This window comes from Chanodichthys erythropterus, chromosome 15 (genome assembly GCF_024489055.1).
Source record: "Chanodichthys erythropterus isolate Z2021 chromosome 15, ASM2448905v1, whole genome shotgun sequence".
NCBI classification, from domain to species: Eukaryota; Metazoa; Chordata; class Actinopteri; order Cypriniformes; family Xenocyprididae; genus Chanodichthys; species Chanodichthys erythropterus.
In genome coordinates this window covers 29,238,379-29,259,459 of record NC_090235.1, presented here as the reverse complement: position 1 = coordinate 29,259,459, position 21,081 = coordinate 29,238,379, and the positions used below count along the sequence as shown (strand labels likewise).

Here is a 21,081-nt window from a genome sequence, read left to right as displayed (position 1 = left end):
TATTCATTAAATTCAACAAATAGAATTGAGTTGGAAAAATAAATTAATTCCTTAAATGTCAACCATTTAAGACGAGTAAAATTTAAACAAAAGTATCTGAATAATAGACAGATGTCACAGATGAATTAAAGGTACCCTAGAACTTTTTTTAAAAAGATGTAATATAAGGCTAAGGTGTCCCCTGAATGTATCTGTGAAGTTTCAGCTCAAAATAACCCATAGATTTTTTTTTTATAAATTTTTTTAACTGCCTATTTTGGGGCATCATTATAAATGAGCCGATTCAGGGTGTGTGGCCCTTTAAATCTTTTGCTCCACACCCCAAGAGCTCGCGCTTGCCTTAAACAACATAAAAAAAAGTTCAAACAGCTAATATTACCCTCAAAATGGATCTTTACAAAGTGTTCGTCATGCAGCATGTCTAATCGCGTAAGTACAGTTTTTATTTTGATGTTTACATTGATTCTGAATGAGTTTGAGGCTGTGCTCCGTGGCTAACGGCTAATGCTACACTGTTGGAGAGATTTATAAAGAATGAAGTTGTGTTTATGAATTATACAGACTGCAAGTGTTTAAAAATGGAAATAGTGACGGCTCTTGTCTCTGTGAATAGAGTAAGAAACGATGGTAACTTTAACCACATTTAACAGTACATTAGCAAAATGCTAACGAAACATTTAGAAAGACAATTTACAAATATCACTAAAAATATCATGATATCATGGATCATGTCAGTTATTATTGCTCCATCTGCCATTTTTCGCTATTGTTCTTGCTTGCTTACCTAGTCTGATGATTCAGCTGTGCACAGATCCAGACGTTAATACTGGCTGCCCTTGTGTAATGCATTGAACATGGGCTGGCATATGCAAATATTGGGGGCGTACATATTAATGATCCCGACTGTTACGTAACAGTCGGTGTTATGTTGAGATTCACCTATTCTTCGGAGGTCTTTTAAACAAATGAGATTTATATAAGAAGGAGGAAACAATGGAGTTTGAGACTCACTGTATGTCATTTCCATGTACTGAACTCTTGTTATTTAACTATGCCGAGGTAAATTCAAATTTTGAATCTAGGGCACCTTTAAGAACTCTATTTTTTATTGCTAGCATTGAAGACACCTGATGATAAGAATCATTGAAGCAAAGAGAAACACAAGAATAAAGATATTGATATTGATTATGATTTTATTTAAAATATTTGGTCACCATTATGGTTAACAGTGTTTATTTAGTTTGACTATTTGCTTTTTATGTCAGTTTGTGTTTTTTGTAAAGGTGTTTTGTTAATTTTACACATTTAAAATGGTTATTTAAGCTTCATTTGCAATATTCTGCCAAAATAAAATAAGCATTCAGATATATTTCTTTTGCATAAGTCTAGCACTAGCTTGCGACCAAACTCTCTCTCTTTCTGTATGTTAGAACTGAGAAAACTGCTTTGTGCTCTGGGATCAATTAGTGGTGCTTTCAGCACAGACAGACTGTGACTGAGGCTGGCTCATGTGAGAAGTGTGTTTTGTTTGGGTGAGAAATGCGTTCAGACCTCATGACCTTCCCCACATGTACTTATCAGTGTCCTTGTAAGCCCCACGGCAGAGCAGACAGGGACGAGACCTGTCCTTCCTTCCTGTACAGGCTGTTCTTGGATCTTGCAACCCAACTGCTGTATTCCATCTAACTTGGGACTTGAGCTAATTCCATTTTCATTTTTCTGAAAGGAATATAAGTGGTGCTTCCCATGAAACACTTGCAGCCATGTTTCTGGGGCACTCCAAAGAGCCCTCCTCCACCAAGTCTCTGTTATTTTGGTTCCTAAATATGATTTGTGTCCCTTAATTGTATGTTGAAGCATTTTTATTTTCCACCCATGCAGATAAGTAAATCTTAACACCTAAAGTTGAAATAATGCAGATTAAAGCCATGAGCCTCTCTCTAAGCCTTCATAAACATATCAGGGTCATAAATTTATGGAAGTGTGTTTTTGTCATGGAATAAAAAAAGGTCATTGTGACGTTTTTCCTGCAATTTGACTTTTTCCACAATTGTGAGTTTATACCTTGCAATTCTGACTTTTTTCCCCCTCACAATTCCGAGTTTATAGAGTTTTATTATAAACTCAGAATTGAGAGTTATAAAGTCCAAACTGCACAAGATAAATTCACAATTCTAAAAAAAATTCTGAGATAAAAATAAAAATATTTTTTGTTCTGTGGTAGAAACAAGCTTTATATATATTTTTACCCCAAAAATCTTTTTTTTTTTTTTTTTTTTTAAATGATTTGGTTTATATAAATTATAAAAGATTTTAAATCAAAATTATATTTTGTCATGATCTTTTTACATTCTCCCTCACTTGACAAAAATGTCATTCTCACTATACTGAAATATAATTATTATATGTTATAAATTATAAGAAGCATAAAGTTATATTAGTATTATAGGAATATGTAAATATTATGTATTATAAAACATAGTTGCAGTCCTGGTTTCTGATTGGTTGACACAGCAGCCAGTGTTGCCAAGTCTGCGGTTTTCTCACAGAATTGTGTTATTTTTACACTGTTGCGTGGATTGTTTTTTTAGACCGCGGGTTAAAGTAACCCTCCCCCCCCAAAAATAAAAAAATGTATTGTTACAATTATTACCGAGGAACCCCCCTGGAATTCGATTGGGCTAGTTTTGGCTGTGATTTGGTGGGTTTTAAAGGTGCCATCAAATGTTTTTTTACAAGACGTAATATGAGTCTAAGGTGTCCCCTGAATGTGTATGTGAAGTTTCAGCTCAAAATACCCCATAGATTTTTTTAATACATTTTTTTAACTGCCTATTTTGGGGAATCATTAAATATGCACCGATTCATGCTGCGGCCCCTTTAAATGCTCATGCTCCCCTCCCACGGAGCTCGCGCTTGCCTTGAACAGCATAAACAAAGTTTACACAGCTAATATAACCCTCAAAATGGATCTTTACAAAGTGTTCGTCATGCAGCATGTCTAAAAAAAAGAAAGACAATTTACAAATATCACAAAATATCATGATATCATGGATCATGTCAGTTATTATTGCTCTATCTGCCATTTTTCGCTGTTGTTCTTGCTTGCTTACCTAGTCTGATGATTCAGCTGTGCACAGATCCAGACGTTAATACTGGCTGCCCTTGTGTAATGCCTTTGAACATGGGCTGGCATATGCAAATATTGGGGGCATACACTCCGACTGTTACGTAACAGTCGGTGTTATGTTGAGATTCGCGTGTTCTTCGGAGGTCGTTTAAACAAATTAGATTTATATAAGAAGGAGGAAACAATGGATTTTAAGACTCACTGTTATTTAACTATGCCGAGGAAAATTCAATTTTTAATTCTTGGGCACCTTTAAATAGCAATTGGACTGGTTACGTTACGCAAACCTGGCAACCCTGACAGCATCCGTGCTAAAACCCAGAATATAGTAACAGTTGCTCACTTGGTGAACATATCATTGTGATCCCATAGCAGATCATTTTGTTTTCATAGCAATGAGCTGTTACGTGAGGGGGTTTTAACTTAAACATATAAATGAATAAATTAACACAGCTGTTATATCGTAATATAATTACTATGACAACAAGTGCAAGAGAAATTCTAGAAATGTACATATGGTCTAAATGAGGGGAAATGTGGACTAGTGCACACCGCATTGATGGGTTTCTAGCGAGAAGCTGGTGTTATCATTCACCGTCATGGGTGATTTGATATCCTCGAACCCACTGGGCAGAACAAAACCACATGTTCCAAACCTCAGTGACTGCAGAGATCCTAGAAAGCAAGGAAAACAAACACAAAATTGTTCCAGGGTGGAATCAGCCTACAGCCTTTATTGCACATTCCTGTTTGGTTTTGCTCTGACCACATCCTGGCATGATGTTTATGCAGTGCAGAAAACACATTGTCTTGTAGTTTTACCTTTCACCCTGTGAAAGCCTGAGATCACTACATATACCAGACTCCTTTCAATTCAGGTACATATATTATATTTTTTCATTTATTTTTCTTTCTCTTTTTTATCATCAGTGACAATGCCTGCAACATGCTTCAAAATCTTCATTTTGGCAAACTACAAATAAATTAAAACACATTCATAGAACACAATTTAACATTTAAGGACATTAATAAAGAAAATTAGGACAAACTGAACAAACAGGGAAAAAAAAAAATACAAAGAAGCGGCTTCTGCTCTTTTTCATTACTTTCTTGCTTTTTTTGAAAAAAAAAAAGAAAAACAAAACAAGTTAGCTAGCTAACAATCACAGACCACATGCAGATATAATACAACAGAATCATCTCACTCGTTTGGACGATTAACTCTGTTAGTTAGTTTCTGCAAACTACTGATCTAAACTATATCACAAAATTATGCTTTAAACCGGAAAACATCCAATTTCGCGATATTTTTGACTGGTTATAATAAGTCCTCGGTATAGTATCTCCTCTCGCTAAATAGGAAAACACACAACCACTTCTTAATGTCCAAACAGAGTCTGGAGAAGACCAAATGCACTTCAGTAGTGATAAGAGATACCATTCTGCGACCAGACACTGAAATCTGCAATAAGCCACCCACGAGGGTTTACGCATGTTTTTACAATCACTGCAGTGATACGAACATGAATTCTAGGTTCTCCGGTGATCAATGTGTATTTGATTTTGATGACTAGGATAAAATGATCATTGTATACAGCAAAAATGTAGTGCTTTCCGACGGAGTGAAGAAGTAGACACCATTCACTGTATCAGATAACCTTAATATCAATTAACACAAAAAGCTACTAGACAGAAATAAAAATCAGTAACGGATCAACAGTGTTGTTTCGCTTTCATCCTCCAGGGCATCAGCATTTGCAGTTTTATCATTTATACATCAGTGTCTTCATCCTTTTTTAAAATTAATTAGCAGCTTCTCGTCTGACATTTGAAATCTTCAGTAATACCAGAGAGTCTTTCTACTGAGAGCGCAGCAGTTACACACAGGAAAAAACACAAGGAAATGGTGACAAAGTACATTAAGCATTTGGCACATGCTGTTTCCATGTCTGGAGAACACACTACCCTCAAAATATCATATGAAACGGCATTTCACAACAAGGAAATGTGATTTTTCCAACCTTGAAGCATATTTTTCACCCAAAAATGACAATTCTGTCGTTGTTTACCCAGCCTAATATCATTCCAAACCTGTATGACTGACATTCTACTGTGATACATAAAAAGAGACATTTTGAAAAAAGTAATCGTCATTCTTTATAAACTGTCATTCTATTCTATAGTCTTTCTCCATATAATGATAGTGGACGTGGATTGGGCCTGTCAAGATCCAAAAAAATTCACCATAAAGTAATTGGTCAACAGTTGGGTATGCTATATTCTAGTCTTCTGAAGACATAATAACTTTGGGTGGCCAACAAAATCCAAAATCCCACGATAAGTGGTATCTTGTATTAATCTTCCCATTCGCAGTGGCTCTCATACAGTATCTCATTTGCATTCCCTGTTGATAAAAAACAGCATATGCTAGTTAGGTATGTTTTGAAGCATGGCAGCTGGTTTATGCTGGTCCTTAGTTGGTCCTTAGCTGGTCTTGAGCTGGCTTAAGCTGGTCAAATGCTGGTCCTAAGCAACTAGCTCCAGCCCAGAACCAGATTAAACCAGCTCACAGCCAACTAAGGACCAGATCAAACCAGCATATTCTGTTTTTTCCACATATTCAAATGATTTTATTGACGTCAAAACATCACTGACATCAAATTTGACTTGTGGAGTTTAAATACGCCATATTTGATTGGACACGGACAGTGAAGTGCAAGATTTTAAGTACTTAAATTTAGGCCTTTACTCACATAAAAGTATTGTATGGCTTCGAAAGCCTACTTTCGAGATTGACGATTTAATTGAAAAGAGCAGCCAGTACACACTTTGGCATTTTTCCTTTAGTGTTTCACTGAAGAAAGCATGTCATACAGGTTTGAAACCACATAGAGGTGATAAAATGACAGAATTTTCATTTCTGGGTGAATTATTCCTTTAATACACCCAATATGTCAACAACACCCATGATTTTGCCTTCTCAACTATTGTGTCATTTGTATTTCACACACTGTGTGGAGAACGCCATGGGTGGGGTCTAAAATAAACAAAGCTCTTCTACATCTCATCGCTCACAAGATGCAGTCTGAGCTGTTCCGGATTCACGCAGACATTTGAAGGAGAAGTCAATAAACATCAAGGCGTCGAGCTGCAGCTCTCTCGGAGCATCAATCAGGCAACTAAACGAGCCTCCCTCATTCCTCAAGGTTTCTGAACAAAGGAGTCGCCCCCTCTGCGTCTCTCTCTCCACCTCTGTCCTTCTTCATCTGGCTCTTGTCAACAGCGGCGGCACCAGCTACCAGAATCCAGGTTTGAAGCCATAACTGACACTGTGCGTTGATTTACGCAGTTTGAGAGCCACGTTTATAGTCATGAGACCTTATATGCTGGGCTGTCGGCCATTTTGTCCTGTTTACTGTTGTTGTACTCTAGTATTGATCAAGCACACAGCACAGTGATGCAGAGTCAGTGCAAGGCGGAGGAATCGGGCCCGCAACTACGAGTTTATCGATTGATGAGCCAAAATAGTACAAGCGAATCAGCACAATTAATGTTTGATCGTATTTGGGGCATCAGCTGTGGCATCGGCATGTGAAGGTGCCAAGCTACAGTAACGTCCTTATGTTGTCGCTCACATTGGGGTCGGGTCCGCTCAATCGGCATCGTCCTGTCGCTCAGTGCTCCATGGGGACAGATGCCACGATGAACACTCAACATCTCATGTGCGAACATCATCATGTCACGTGCCTCTCTCTCTCGCCAATACTAAGATCCCATTGGGACGTCGACATTCGTTAATGCCATCTGGTATCTAAATCGTCAGAATTAAGAGCTTTTGGTCTTCTCCAAAAACAAATAATAGAATGACCAACAGAGGTGGTTCACATTTTTTTTCTTTGACCTCTGCATAAGGCTTTGTTCACACTGCGAATCTATCCAATTTTTCAAATCCGATCTTTAGGACTGATAGTCCGTCGTATCTGGTGTTTGTTCAGACTATGTTGTCCATATCCGGTGCATCTACATTGGTTGTCATTGTGATGATGTAAGCATCAGCACTATGCCAGACCTTCTCATATAACAACCGAGAGCAGCTGTCAGTGTGGAAAGAGAGGACAAAAACTGGGAATTTTGCCTCTGCTTATGCCTATCATGAAATCTTGTGACTCACAAGAGGCATTTTTACTGCTGACTTGTGCACTCATTCACTATTCGTAACAGTGAAAGTCACATAGTTTGCTATATGAGGAAAAAGTGAGCGAAAATGATCTATTCAGATCTTAAAATTTATTGGATTTCAAACTACATATGTATGTGAACACATATGGGTTTGTTAACTTGGTTTCATGTCTTTTTTAGGTTCAGACTTCAAAAAACAATTGAATTTGAGTCAGATAAAAAATCAGATATTTGCCTGTCTGAACAAAGCCCTAGAGTATTTTTTTCCTCCATTGGAAATCAATGACCATCTACGCAACACAGTGATGTCTAAATTTTGCCACGCATACAGAGGAAAAGAAAGAGCACAGCTCTACATAAATTACAATCATCATGTTGCATCCAACCGTGAAAAACAGCACAGCCGATGAAGAGGAAACCAGAAAAACGGAACCTCAAATGTAGTGTAATGATCTGCTTATCTATTAAGTGTTAACAAAGTCATTTGCATGTAAATGGGGGCAAGTCTGATGCTGTTCAGTGCAATGCATTGTCAGCTATAAAAAGAAAGAGGGATGGATGGTGAAGAAAAGAAGCAACACAGATGGATAGACAAGGATATAGAGTGAGGATGTGGGATTGGTGGACATTTAACTTTGCTTGGAGCCTCAATCATATCCAGAGTCCTTAGCTGTATGTAGCTGCAGTGACGCCCACTCATGAGTAATTGTGATGTCGCAGCGAGTGTTCGGTCCATGGCACCTCGATGAAGAAGAGTGGAGGACGGGGTGATGGTGAATGTGCCACGTTGATGTGTAAGATATGATGCGCTAGCTTTTGTTTTTTTCATAGTTAAGTTTGATGATGAAAAAGAAGAAAACCCAACTGAAAAAAGCCATGTCGGGATTGCCGTCGAAGATGCTGACATCAGCCGTCGGACACGGGAGGGGACACCCAGCCATACTTCTCGTGGGTCTTGACAAGGCTCTTGAAGGTCGCCTCAGCTTCCTTGCGACTAAAGGCCTTCTTAGACTTGCCTGCTTTCCTGCAGATACGACCCTAAAGAGAAAACAACATTTGGAGAAATCAAGATTTTCATCTAGTGAAACATACTGAAATTAATGATCTTCAAAAGGAATAATGGAAATGGAATTGTTGGCTGAGATGTGTTCAAAATAATATTTTAACAATAAATATAAATAATATTTTAATACTTCTTATCTTCTTCTTATCTCATTATTATTTTATAGTTTAACATGCCAGTCAGGCATCTCTTCCTGTCCAAATAAGTGCTTTTGTCCAGAATCGGCTGCAACGATCCAGACATTTTGACAAGTTTATGATTCCTGGATATACATACTAAAGTCAGTTTTTGAAATGTGATAGATTTCGTTCAACCTGAATGACTCAGCTAGTACACAGATTTACCTGCTACAGAGAGACACACTATATGCAATCTTAAACATGTGCATTATATTTCAAGAGATGGGAAGCAGAAAAGCATTCTTCCTTTTGACTTAAACATGGTGTGTGTGTCCAAGGTAAAAATTACACATGGTCAATTATCATAATGGATTGTGATATTATGATAAACATTCAACTTTCAAATATAATTTAGGCCACCAATTTAACAGTTAAGTGTAATTTAATTATGTTACATTGGTTTCTATGCCAGTTTAATTTGCAAACAACTATAAGTAAGACATTCATACATCCTGAAGAGGTCCTTTCCGAATGTTGAGTGAGCATATCAACTTGTAGTTTGACCAATGCTAAGTTTTGAGCTAAATTAGTTATTTGCAATTGCACTATTATGTGTGATGTGCAAAGAAATCAACCCTTTAAATTACATATTTATATGATTATGCTTATAAATGAATCCTTTAGTCCCAAAAAAATCAATCTGAGGTTTGCTATAAAGATAATCTTGAATCAGATAAGTCTAGTCTGTCAAAATCAACCTCCAAGTATGAAATCAAAGTTGAGGAAAAGTATGTAGGTATGTGTAGTCTGATGCCAGATTTATTTACCTGTCTTTTTATATATTATTTAACTGACAAGCAGAAGCAGATGTGTGAATGACAGATTATGGTGTGATTAAATGGTCCTGGTGCTCCATTTTAAGAGGTTTTCCAATTTTCAATTTCAAAGCCGACTGCTCTGAGCTTTGAAGACACAGTAAATCAAGAGGCTGTGCTTGATAAAACCTCAGGCTGAATAATTTAAACAAGCTTCAAGAGCATTTTAACACCAGGTTCAGCCATTTTGATCACTGGTAAAGGATAATGGGAATAGAAATGATGCAATGGTGCATTCATGATTGCGCCATTCCACAGTAAAAAAAAAAAATGGATTGATGGATGGATGGATGATCAAACTCTAAAGCCTGTTCTGCATCTAACAAATTATTTTTATAATGTGATAGACATTTTAAACAAGCCAAAGTGTGACAGTGAAACACATGTACACTTTTGCATAGGTGGAACAAAAGCAATATTTAAAAATAACAGAAGCTATGGACTGTAAATTGTTTCACATAAAGGATATCTTTAATGGAATAGTTCAGCCAAAAATCATTTACTTCATTGTTCACTCCATTAATTTCTTTTTTCCCCCACTGTGAAACAAAATAAGATGTTAGGCAGAATGTCCTTTCCAACAAAATTGGACATCTAAGCTGCTCTAAAATCTTTTTTTTTTTTTTTCACATAAAACAAACAAACTTTAAGACTTTAAGAATTAGGTTCTGCATGCAAAGCACAACCATACAAATATGCCACTACAGGCTACGTATGAGATCCCAGCATCCACTAAATGAGCAAAAAGGATGTGCTTTCAGATGCCCCAGGACTGAGGTCAGTCTAGTGCCAGTGCTGATGTAAGACAGCAGGGACGGTGAGACAGAAATAGCCAGCACTTCCCTCAGGCTCCATCAGTCAGGATGAGATCTAATGGCCCAGAAGTAACCGCATGTGCTCAATCGAGAAGAGACTGCCCTATCCCCTCAGAAAAGCCTGTGATTTTTGGATTAAAAGGAGCCAATGGAGCCTTAATTAAGCTTTATTGTGTTTACGGTCTCTCTTGGAAATCGCTTCTCTCACGCTTGAGAGGCAACAGTGGAGAGCGCTAGGGAGGGAAGCGAGAATGCGTGGGGAGTCGTGCCGATGTTAATCCAGGTTATTTGCATCAGCGTTTTCCCTGCAGCATGCTAACGGCATCACCGATGTCTCCCTGCGCTATTTTGGTTTGGTGTGTATCGAGTGCAACGCAGTACCCGTGTGAAGTGCCTGATGGGTAATCCTGTGAATGGAGATCAGTCAATGGTCGCGCTCGGCCTCTGTGCATTCTGGGACAACACAGACGGTGGGGATTATGTAACCAACATGTGCCAGATAAGGGTAAACAGTGTTGCTCTTTGCATCATAGCATCACATGTTTGATGCTTCTTACAGTGTTATGTCAAAAAGGAAGTTGTCTGTAAATTTAAAGGATTAGTTCACTTTCAAATGAAAATTACCCCAAGCTTTACTCACCCTCAAGCCATCCTAGGTGTATATGACTTCATTCTTTCTGATGAACACAATCGGAGATATATTAATAAATATCCTGATGCATCCAAGCTTTATAATGGCAGCAAGTATGAAGCTGAAAAAACTGCATATATCCACATCTATCCATCATAAACGTACTCCTCTGGGGGGTTAATAAAGGCCTTCTGAAGCTAACTGATGCGTTTGGGAAAAAAAAAATCCATATTTAACAAGTTAAGAGGTAAAATATATAGCTTGTGCCAGACCACCTTCTGGATTCAAGATACGGAAAAAACAGAACTGGCGTTGCATCAATTAAGCTTTTTCCGAAAGTTGAAAAGGGAAGGCGTAGGACATAGCCTAAGCTTTTTAAACTGCGAGAGGCATTGCGCTCTCTTCCTAAGTTGAATACGGAAGGCAGTCTGGCAGAAGCTAGATATTTTAATTCATAACTTGTTAAATATGGATATTTTTTTTTATTTATTTTTTTTTTACACAAATGCATCGCTTAGCTTCAGAAGGCCTTTATTAACCCCCCGGTGCTGTGTGGAGTACGTTTATGATGGATGGATGTGCTTTCTTGAGCTTCATACTCGTTGGTATCGTTCACTGCCATTATAAAGCTAGGATGCATCAGGATTTTTATTAATATATCTCTGATTCTGTTCATCAGAAAGAAGAAAGTCATATACACCTAGGATGGCTTGAGGGTCTGTAAAGCTTGGGGTAATTTTAATTTGGAACTAAACTAATTCTTTAACAAGGCAAAGCTGGAATATTGTTGTTGATCACAAAGTAAGGCAGAATAGACCCTTGATTAGAGCTCTTTTCATTTCCAATCTATTGGTCAATGAATGCATGTTATGGTCTTAAGCATTAAGATGTACAGTGAAAAAACATGTATGTACACAATAAGTGCATTGTATCAAATGATTAATTTAAATCTTAGTATATAGTAAAGACACCTAATATAAAGTGGGACCCAATAGTTCTATACATGAATTCTATTATTTTCAATATTTTGTTGATGTTGTTTTGTGCTGTAAATTATTCTGATTTGGAAAGCCTTAAAAAACGCAAATTTCTGAGCTGTGGTATGCTGAAATCTTCCAAAACCAAAAAAGTAAAAAACGCAAAATTTAAATCATTGTCAAAGCACATCATGTCCTCAGGTTAGAAGTGAATAAAGCCCAATTAAACACAATTCAGTAATGCTGGCGAAAATTATTCACTTTAATTCCAAATGATTAATTCTAAAGGTGATAAACCACAAATGATCTGTGTGGCCTGTCATTTCCTTTTATAATACAATAGCTGCATGTTAATTGGGGGTCTGTTTTGTCAGTGGCAGCTAAAATGGTAATTACCCTTGAGTGCTTTGGGTCATTTGGGGAAAATGGTTATCTAGTCACCGCTGCCTCAGACTCATCATGAATTTGGCATTTTAGAGCTCTTGACAGGTTGAGGTAAGGGTAGATAAAGAAGTCTTTCCTCTCAGATTTACAGCAGAGGGTTAATGGCCAGACTTTAGCTTCATTATGGATTCTCAGCCATTTCCATGACCCACGCTGGTCTTCGCAATCATCCTTAGAACAGGACTATCTAATGACCGATGTGATCCATCTATGGAGTCCATCTAATCACATTACTAGCTAAGATCCAGGCTGCAGTTCTCTCTTAAGAAAAATGGTCCGAAATAGCACCAGATTATGATTCTGTTGGCTTGTAACAACAGCAAAACCATTTTTGGTCCAAAATAATCTTTACTTGCAGATCTAAAAAAGAGGCTCTTTAGGATGATATGGTTATAAATTGAAGAACCCATTTATATATATATATATATATATATATATATATATATATATATATATATATATATATATATATATATATATTAGAAACTAATTTTGAGGTGTTGCATTTAAAATGTTGTAGGACATACCCTATAAAACAGAAGAGCAACCAATGAAATGTGTGGTCACAAAACCCATATTTTGGTTACACTTCACCCTACACTAAAATGGATTTTATAGCCTGATGACATAAGAGACCATTTTTAAAGTTCCTATAGTGCAATGTGATCATCTCTTTATGGTACTTCAGAAAAACACATATGTACTAGAGCTTCAATAAATCCAATAAGTCTTCACTTTGCTCTGTTATGAAGCAATATGTTAATAAGAACCTCTAATGGAACATCAAGAACTTTCATAATCTGCAAAGAACCAGCCCAGCATATAGAGAGCCAAAATCCTTCTTTATAACATCGGTTCTTTGCTAACGAGATCATTCATTCAAAAATGAAAATTCTGCCTTGTGTGACGTTTTTTTTTTCCGTGGAACACAAAAACAGCCTCAGCCACAATTTACTTCCATTCACTCTTAAAAATCAAAGTTCCATAAGGGTGTTTTCACAGCAAGAACATTTTATGAATTTAAAGAACCTTTTTCCACAATAAGAAACCATTTGTACAATTCAAAGGTTGCATATATGTTCTTCAAAGAACCATTCTTCATAGAATCACTGATGCCAATAAAGAAGCTTTATTTTTAGGACTGATGTATGGAAAAAGATGCAATGAAAGTGAATGGAGGTACTGAGGTATCTTTATTTTCTGTAGAAATAAAACAATACCTGTCTGGAACGACATGAAGGCATGTTTTATTCTATGTAATTACATTCACGCGCAATATATGTAACAACATACTGGATGGACGCTGCATGTTTTCACGCTTTTCACCTGTGCTGTGCGCCGATGCCAAAATGGAGGATGGCGTCAAGAATCATGAGATGAGAAGAAATCAACGCTGCTATGGCAATAACCCATCCTCACCTGTCCTTTCACCAGACTGGCAGCGAACTGCCTCATCACGGCCTCGACGGTGTACGCGCTCGACCAGCCTCGGGGCGTTAATAACTCCATGCAGATCGCGCCGCCGTCCAGCACGTATCCGTTCTCCAGCCGCGGCGTGAGGACGCGCATGAACGGCGGGGAGAAGGGGAAATTGTCGGGGAAGGTGACATTCAGCAGTATGTACTCGGTGTTGGTCTCCTTCATGTCCTGCCACAGCGCGGAGTCCTTGTCCACCTGGTGCAGCTTGACATTCCAGTCAAACAGGTTATCGTCCGCCAGCTCCACCGTGATGAAGTTGTCGCCGAGCCGCCGGATCTCCTGCAGCTCCTTCATCAGCCTCCGCGTCCGCACCTGGGTGCAGTGCTGTCGGTTCGCCGCCGGCGGGGGCATCACGGAGCCGCTAGTCGCTTTGCTGCCCGCCGTCTGCTGCTTCTCTTTCGTGTCCTTGCTCGGTTTGTCCTGTTTGACTGCTGGCTTGTCCTTGCCGGACACGTCGAAGCGCCTGGCTTTGATTTCGGGCGTGCTGAGGATGTTGTTGGTCTCGTTGCTGGTGTTGCAGTGCTTCGTGTTGTTGTTTTTCTGGTTGCCTTTGGTCCCTTTTAATGAGCCCTGGTGGTGATGCTTCGGGTCCTCCGTGTCTCGGTCGTGCAGTCGAATAAGCCCAATCTTTCGCAAAAGAGTAGCCATTGTGATGCTTCGCCGTTCGAGGTGAGTGTAATGGAGCTCGGAAAAAAAGACGCCCGCAAAGCAGCTCTTCCTCAATGCATCATTTCCCCCCGCGAGTGCACTGAAACACAAGAGCGCTCATTTAATACATATTCCTACTCCTATAATTCCCAATGAGGCTGCACAGCCGCGGCTGCTGCAAGTGGCGCGATAACGTTTCTAGAAAACGAACCGATAATCTGGCTCGCGCACACAAGAATAGCCGGAGCGGAGCACCTCAGGTCGGTTGGCTTTCCGCTGTACCTGGACGGAATGAGTAATCAAGGGTCCAGCACGAGTTATTTTTTTTTTCTTCACACCAGTATTCCTACAAATCCCGCCCTTGACCTGATCACTGTTTGCTGGAGTTCCAAAAGCGATGTGATTGACGTCTAAACCGTCCAATCACAGACCGGCAATAGCCGTGAGAGCTCAGACTAGCCAATCCTGTCGTTAGACGCGGGACTTGTCTGGATGCTGGTGGATGAAAATAACGCGCTGCTCGAGTCTCGACATATATATTATTAACGCTTTTATTGTTAGTACATTTTTTTCACTGTTATAAGACAATTCATATTCGGCGTATTGTCCATTTGTTTATTGCTATTCTTGGTATATAAATATTCACTCCTCTTTTTTAAATGATTCTTGCTTTAACGTTATGTGTGTTGGGTGCAAAAATCTCACTAACAACATAATTGTACAACCTCGTGTATTTGTTTGTTTTCTCTCTTTTTTACAATGACTGTAATATAATATATAATATGATATTAGCATTAATAATAATAAAACAATATATTAAATAATGGGTATTTGTCCTAATGTTTGAGTTAGGAAGAGGTCGAGCTTATACTTCATCAGCTACCAATGAATCAATAACTCTCGCATTGAAAAGGAAAGTGCACCAGCATTTGCATGAATCTTTTTGGGTTTGAACGAACCATGTTGCTGGCCATCAACCATGCATTATATGTCATCCATTTGTTGTTTTGAATTATATTTTAACGTAATATAATCAAACTGGTCAATGAAACGGCTGCAGAGTAACCCCGAAATAATTCACAGGTTTATTTTATGAAACGTTTTTTTTTTTTCAACAGTGACTTTGCAGTAATTCAAACACTTTACGGCACAACGAAGGATTCTGTTACCAGGGTAACAGTCCATTCTCACAAGCTATTGGATGAAACGCAGCCGGAAAGCAGTTCGCTGTCATGGAAGCTACGTTGCTTGAACAGATGTCCGTCTTTTGTCAATAATTTTATAGTTTTATCTTGATTCATTTAATCGTACGCTTACCTTTATGTAAAATACAGCACGCCATGGCCGAAAAGTTTGATAATCTCGAGGAACACCTCGAGAAATTCGTCGAAAACATAAGACAGCTTGGAATTATTGTCAGCGATTTTCAGCCCAGCAGTCAGACAGGACTCAATCAGAAACTGTGAGTTGTAATCTGTTTATTTGAACACGAATCCAGAACATTATGTTGGTTTAAACAAATAGTATCTAAAAAATAGGAGCGACGTTTGAGCTATCTGTTATCTGTTATGTTGTCTCATTCAGTCGCGAGTAAAGCCTGAAAATGATAAGGTTGTTTATTTCCTCAGAAATTGTATGATCACAGGACTGCAGGACATTGAGAAATGCAGACAGCAGCTTCATGATATCAACGTACCGTTGGAAGTGTTTGAGTGAGTATTACATTTCATAATAGAGATACAATTGAGAATATTTCCATCTTGAAAAATTAATGTAAATCGAATTTTGTTTTTTTAAATAAAAAAATACATTACCCTTATTGTACACGCATTTCGTCTGTGTACCCATTTAATGACCAAACCTGTTATATTCTAGAAATAATGAGATATCACATCTGCATAACAACATGAATGGCTATGATTGGTTATTGATGTTTTGCACTGTGCCTGCAGGTATATTGATCAGGGTCGTAACCCTCAACTCTACACCAAGGAGTGCTTAGAGAGAGCGTTGGCTAAAAATGAGCAGGTCAAAGGAAAGATTGACACTTTGACTGTGAGTATTGGTCCTGCTAACACAATGAATGACTAATTTGGCAGTACCAGCAGGTTATTTGTTGTAAAAGGACATAATAAATATTTTATAGTTATGCTACCTCTCCTGCTTATAGTTATCATTGTAGTCCTCATTCTTGTTTGAACTGTCCTTCTTATTTTTCATTTCCTTTTTCCAGTGTTAGCTGGCATACTGACACATTTTATTAATAAGCTCATCATTAATAGTTTATAGATTAGTGTGTATATATATTATAATTGCTAGACAGTTCTGCTTTATACAGTTCTGCTGTAGATGGATGATTTCCTAGTATGTTTTGAATAATACAAACAGAGGCACTTCATCTAACCCTCTTACAATATTTTGCGGTTTCTTTTTTTCTCCAGAAATTTAAAAGCCTCCTCATTTCTGAGCTGGGGAAGGTTTTTCCTGAAGAGATGGCTAAATATAAGGCCATTCATGGAGATGATCCTCCTTCGTGATTTACCAGTGCCACGACACTTCAAACGCAAGATGTACATATGTTGATATTAATATAACATGTTTTTTAAGGTTTAATTCATCATTCAAATATGCAAATTTTTACAGCTTTTTCATCTTTGTATTTGCCTTTGTAATTCACAAGAATACGGATTGAAAACTGAGGGATATTTTGGGATTTCCTTGAAACAGTGAAAAGCTTTTTTTTCATGCATTGTAATTTTCGCAGCATAATTTTTTTATTTTTCCGTTGAATAAATGATTATTTTGTGTAATCACGACAACCGGTCTTTTTGGTTTATATCAACCACGTTGTTTTTTATATGAATGTATAAACGTATCAGCAAGCTGTTTATACAACCGTTCTTGGGTGTTTATTCGGCTGCATTGGTTCCAATGATCTCAAGTTACTTTCTGGCGTGCTCTCTTTCGCCATGTGTGTAATCTCACACTACTTGTCTGGTGCCGTGGTGATGGAATTGATTTGTACGTGTCCTCCTTCAACCACATGACATTATTCACGAGTCATGACTGAGCTGAACCGTGAGCTTACAGTGGCACTTTACCCTAGATGACAATTAAAGGACAGTCTTTCCTGTGATAACAAACCCAAGGCATTCTGAACAGTCAAAGATAGGTCATTAGCATGGTAAAGCTTTGTACTTGGGTCACAAAGAATGGAGATTTAAACATGTGTCTGAAATACCTTTGGTCCAGTTGGTGGTGGTTTTGTAACTCCTTTGTAAGGCTTTAAGTCTTTCAAGACTGTTCAAACTCTGAACATCTGCTGTATGAATAGTCACAGTCCCTTTCACAAAAGGACTTTTAGCTATTGTTTGGACTGGAATACTAGTGAACTGCAAACTGCACTGTATGCACTGCCTATTTAAAAAAGGAACATATGGGAAATGTATAATGCAATGACAAACATAGTATTTAAACAGCTCAAGCTATTTGCATTTTTAATCCAATTTAGTGTATTCGTATAGTTGTGTGTCAGACCAAATGAGACAAGAAAATGTTCATATTACCTTGCCAATATTACTTCCATTAGATTTACAAACTAAACATGCAGTCTGTTATTTTAGATATGGATAAACAGTACTGATCGACAAAGGGGGAGAATAGATGTCTCAAGGATATGTGTGGAACAAGGTCATCACAGAAAATAATCTTCTCCGAGTTCTCCAGTGCTTTTTCATTTTCTGTGCTGCCCTCTTTCGTAGAGTTCATCTTTTGTAAGCACTCAAACACAAAAACTCTAGTGGGAAGACAGATGTAGTAGTGCTACACACACACAAAAAACTTCCAAGTATGTTTTTGAGAGGTGGCGTGCATGGGCAACCTGCAGGCTTTGTTCAGAGCCTTAACGTTTTTGTGGGTGAATAGTGAACTCATCTTGTGATTCATGAGATGAATCATGTTTTTTTCTGTAGTATGACCTTCATTTCAACAAACATCTCTTCAGCCTCTTCTAACTGAAGAATAGTGACACATACTTAAAACATCTGGAAGAAAATAACAATATATTGGTAATTTAACAGACTTATTGTTGTGATCATTTTATAATATCTAAGGGTGCGTTTACATGACAAAGGTGTACTAAAAACAGAAACGTTTTTTCTTTGTACAGATGACAACGTTACTAAAACTATCCCTATTCACACTGATCCACACAAACGAATAAAAATGCTGTACTACGCATGCCAGACAAGTAGTTGGCGATGTCACTTTGTAAAGGAAGACTACCCGCCTGGGCATATAAGCATTCTTTTGCAGAGCACGCACCTTGCGCCTGCCTATCCACATTATTTTTACAGTTTACGGCACTTTGATATTTTTCTTGTTATTTATAGTAGCTGATAAATTGTAAGTCTCACACATTCACAGAAAACACATTTCCGCATTGAAAAACAAGGTGGATAGACTAAATATATAATACGCATGTGCATGATGCCACTATTTTCACAGATTTAGCATTTTTGCAGTTTACACGGAGATAATAATGGTGTCATTTTCAAAAACTTCAACTTTGAAACCCGTTTTCAAACATTTGCGCCATTGTCGTGTAAATGAATGGCCAAAACGCATTTAGTTGAAAACTGTCTTGTAAACAGCTCCTCAATCGTTCTGTAATGTGGTTTATCTATACAAAATCTAATAATATGACTTACTGCATCATATCATTAATATCTGATTTAATTAGATTTTTCTTTATCCAGTAGAGAAACCTTTTTTTTTACAGGAGTGTCCTTGCCAAGAGAGGCAGCAAATTAACATATACACAAAACAATTACTAATAAAACAATATAATGAAACAACATTATAAACATTTGCAGTTTGATGACTCATCCTTTAGTCATTGAATAATGGATTTAAAATGTTTCAGTGACAACAAAGGATGTAACTTAAAATTCATGTGTTTTAACTGCAATAAATTGTACTATTTAGTTCAATAATGATATGTGACCCTGGACCACAAAACCAGTCATAAGGGTCATTTTTTTGAAACTGACATTCATACATCATCTGAAAGCTGAATAAATAAGCTTTCTATTGATGTTAGGGTAGGACACTATTTGGTCAAGATACAACTATTTAAAAATCTGGCATCTGAGGGTTGCAAAAAAAAAAAAAAAAGCGAAATATTGAGAAAATTGCCTTTAAAGTTGTCCAAATGAAGTCCTTAGCAATGCATATCCACTCACAAAAATACATTTTTTATATTTTTATGGTAGGAAATTTACAAAATATCTTCATGGAACATGATCTTTACTTAATATCCTAATGATTTGTGGCATAAAAGACAAATGACCCATATGGCTATTTCTACAAATATACCCATGCAACTTATGACTGGTTTTGGTCCAGGGTCACATATATAATTTCTATATAATGTTTATACTGTATGTTATCATATTAATTTACATTTAATATATACATTTTTTATTTGCTTTTGTTTGTTTGGTTTTATATATATATATATATATATATATATATATATATATATATATATATATATATATATATATATAAAACCAGCCAAACAAAAACAAATAAAAAATGTATATATTAAATGTATATTAATATATATATATATATATTAAGGCTGCAACGATTAATCGCGATTAATCGTTTGCAAAATAAAAGTCTGTGTTTACATAATATATATGTGTGTGTTCTTTGTATAATAATTATGTATATATAAATGCACACACATTCAAGTATATATTTAAGAAAAAATTCATATTTATATATAAAATATATGTAATATATATATAAAAAAATATATATATATATATATATATATATATATATATATATATATATATATATATATATATATATATAATGTGTGTAATATAATATTTATTATACTTAGCAAACCCCACATTTGATTTTCTGTTGACTCTTTCTAAGTAGTGTAACATCAGGAAGTAAAATGACTTTGTTTATACTGATGAACCAGATAAACAAGAAATGTTCTCAATGAATACATGTGTATGGCTCTATTAGAGGCTTAACCCAGGGCAAATATGTTCCTTTGATCCTCATTTTACATGTGACGCAAGCAAGTCAGTATCACGTGCATATGACTCTCTTGGTTAGCGGGCAACCCAGTGCTACCTTTGACAATATTATCGTAATGGCTTTGTAATGCTAATGAAAGGTGCTGCAGACCGACTGTGATTGCAATTGTGCGTGCAATCCTGAAGAGCTCCGGACAGTTTGATCATCTTTTCCTCTTGATTTAACACTTTGCACATGAAGGAGAGCATTGGCTCTATTTCAGGGACAATCACCCCCTTCTGTGAAGGTCATGAGGAAGTCAAACCCTTCAGCCTTCTGTTGCAGTAATCACCATGGCAACGTACCCCGCCCGCCACCGACGAAGACAAAAGCCATCGTATGGGGGGACGAGAAAGAGGGGCATGGAAAAGGAACTGATGCATATTCAGCAGACACACACACATATGTTCTGAGCAAACTGCTCATCTCATGTGTGTTTGAGTTTGTCATTTATTTTTTTGCCCTTTAGGGCCAAAGGTTGCAATAGCTCTGAATTAGCTGAAATGGATCAGCTTTTAGTGTGCAGGCATGCAACCCGTGCATGCTAATATCAAAGCAGCTGTAGTTCTGTATTATTTAAGGTGCTGAAAAACACCTCAAACCTTAAATTTAACAT

General features: G+C 37.3%; 2 protein-coding genes across 2 annotated transcripts; one reads left to right on the top strand and one right to left on the bottom strand.

Moving 5' to 3' along the window:
• Positions 1 to 7,635: 7,635 nt before the first annotated feature.
• Positions 7,636 to 14,629, bottom strand: ube2ql1 (ubiquitin conjugating enzyme E2 QL1). The gene is made up of 2 exons (XM_067361563.1): positions 13,653 to 14,629; positions 7,636 to 8,347 (listed from the first exon to the last, which is right to left on the bottom strand). The coding sequence occupies exons 1-2, from the start codon at positions 14,358 to 14,360 to the stop codon at positions 8,216 to 8,218; spliced, it is 840 nt and encodes a 279-aa protein (XP_067217664.1). The 5' UTR covers positions 14,361 to 14,629; the 3' UTR covers positions 7,636 to 8,215.
• An 891-nt stretch (positions 14,630 to 15,520) lies between these two features.
• med10 (mediator complex subunit 10) lies at positions 15,521 to 19,761 on the top strand. Its single transcript, XM_067361564.1, has 4 exons — positions 15,521 to 15,822; positions 15,989 to 16,072; positions 16,313 to 16,415; positions 16,802 to 19,761. The coding sequence occupies exons 1-4, from the start codon at positions 15,701 to 15,703 to the stop codon at positions 16,895 to 16,897; spliced, it is 405 nt and encodes a 134-aa protein (XP_067217665.1). The 5' UTR covers positions 15,521 to 15,700; the 3' UTR covers positions 16,898 to 19,761.
• Positions 19,762 to 21,081: the final 1,320 nt, after the last annotated feature.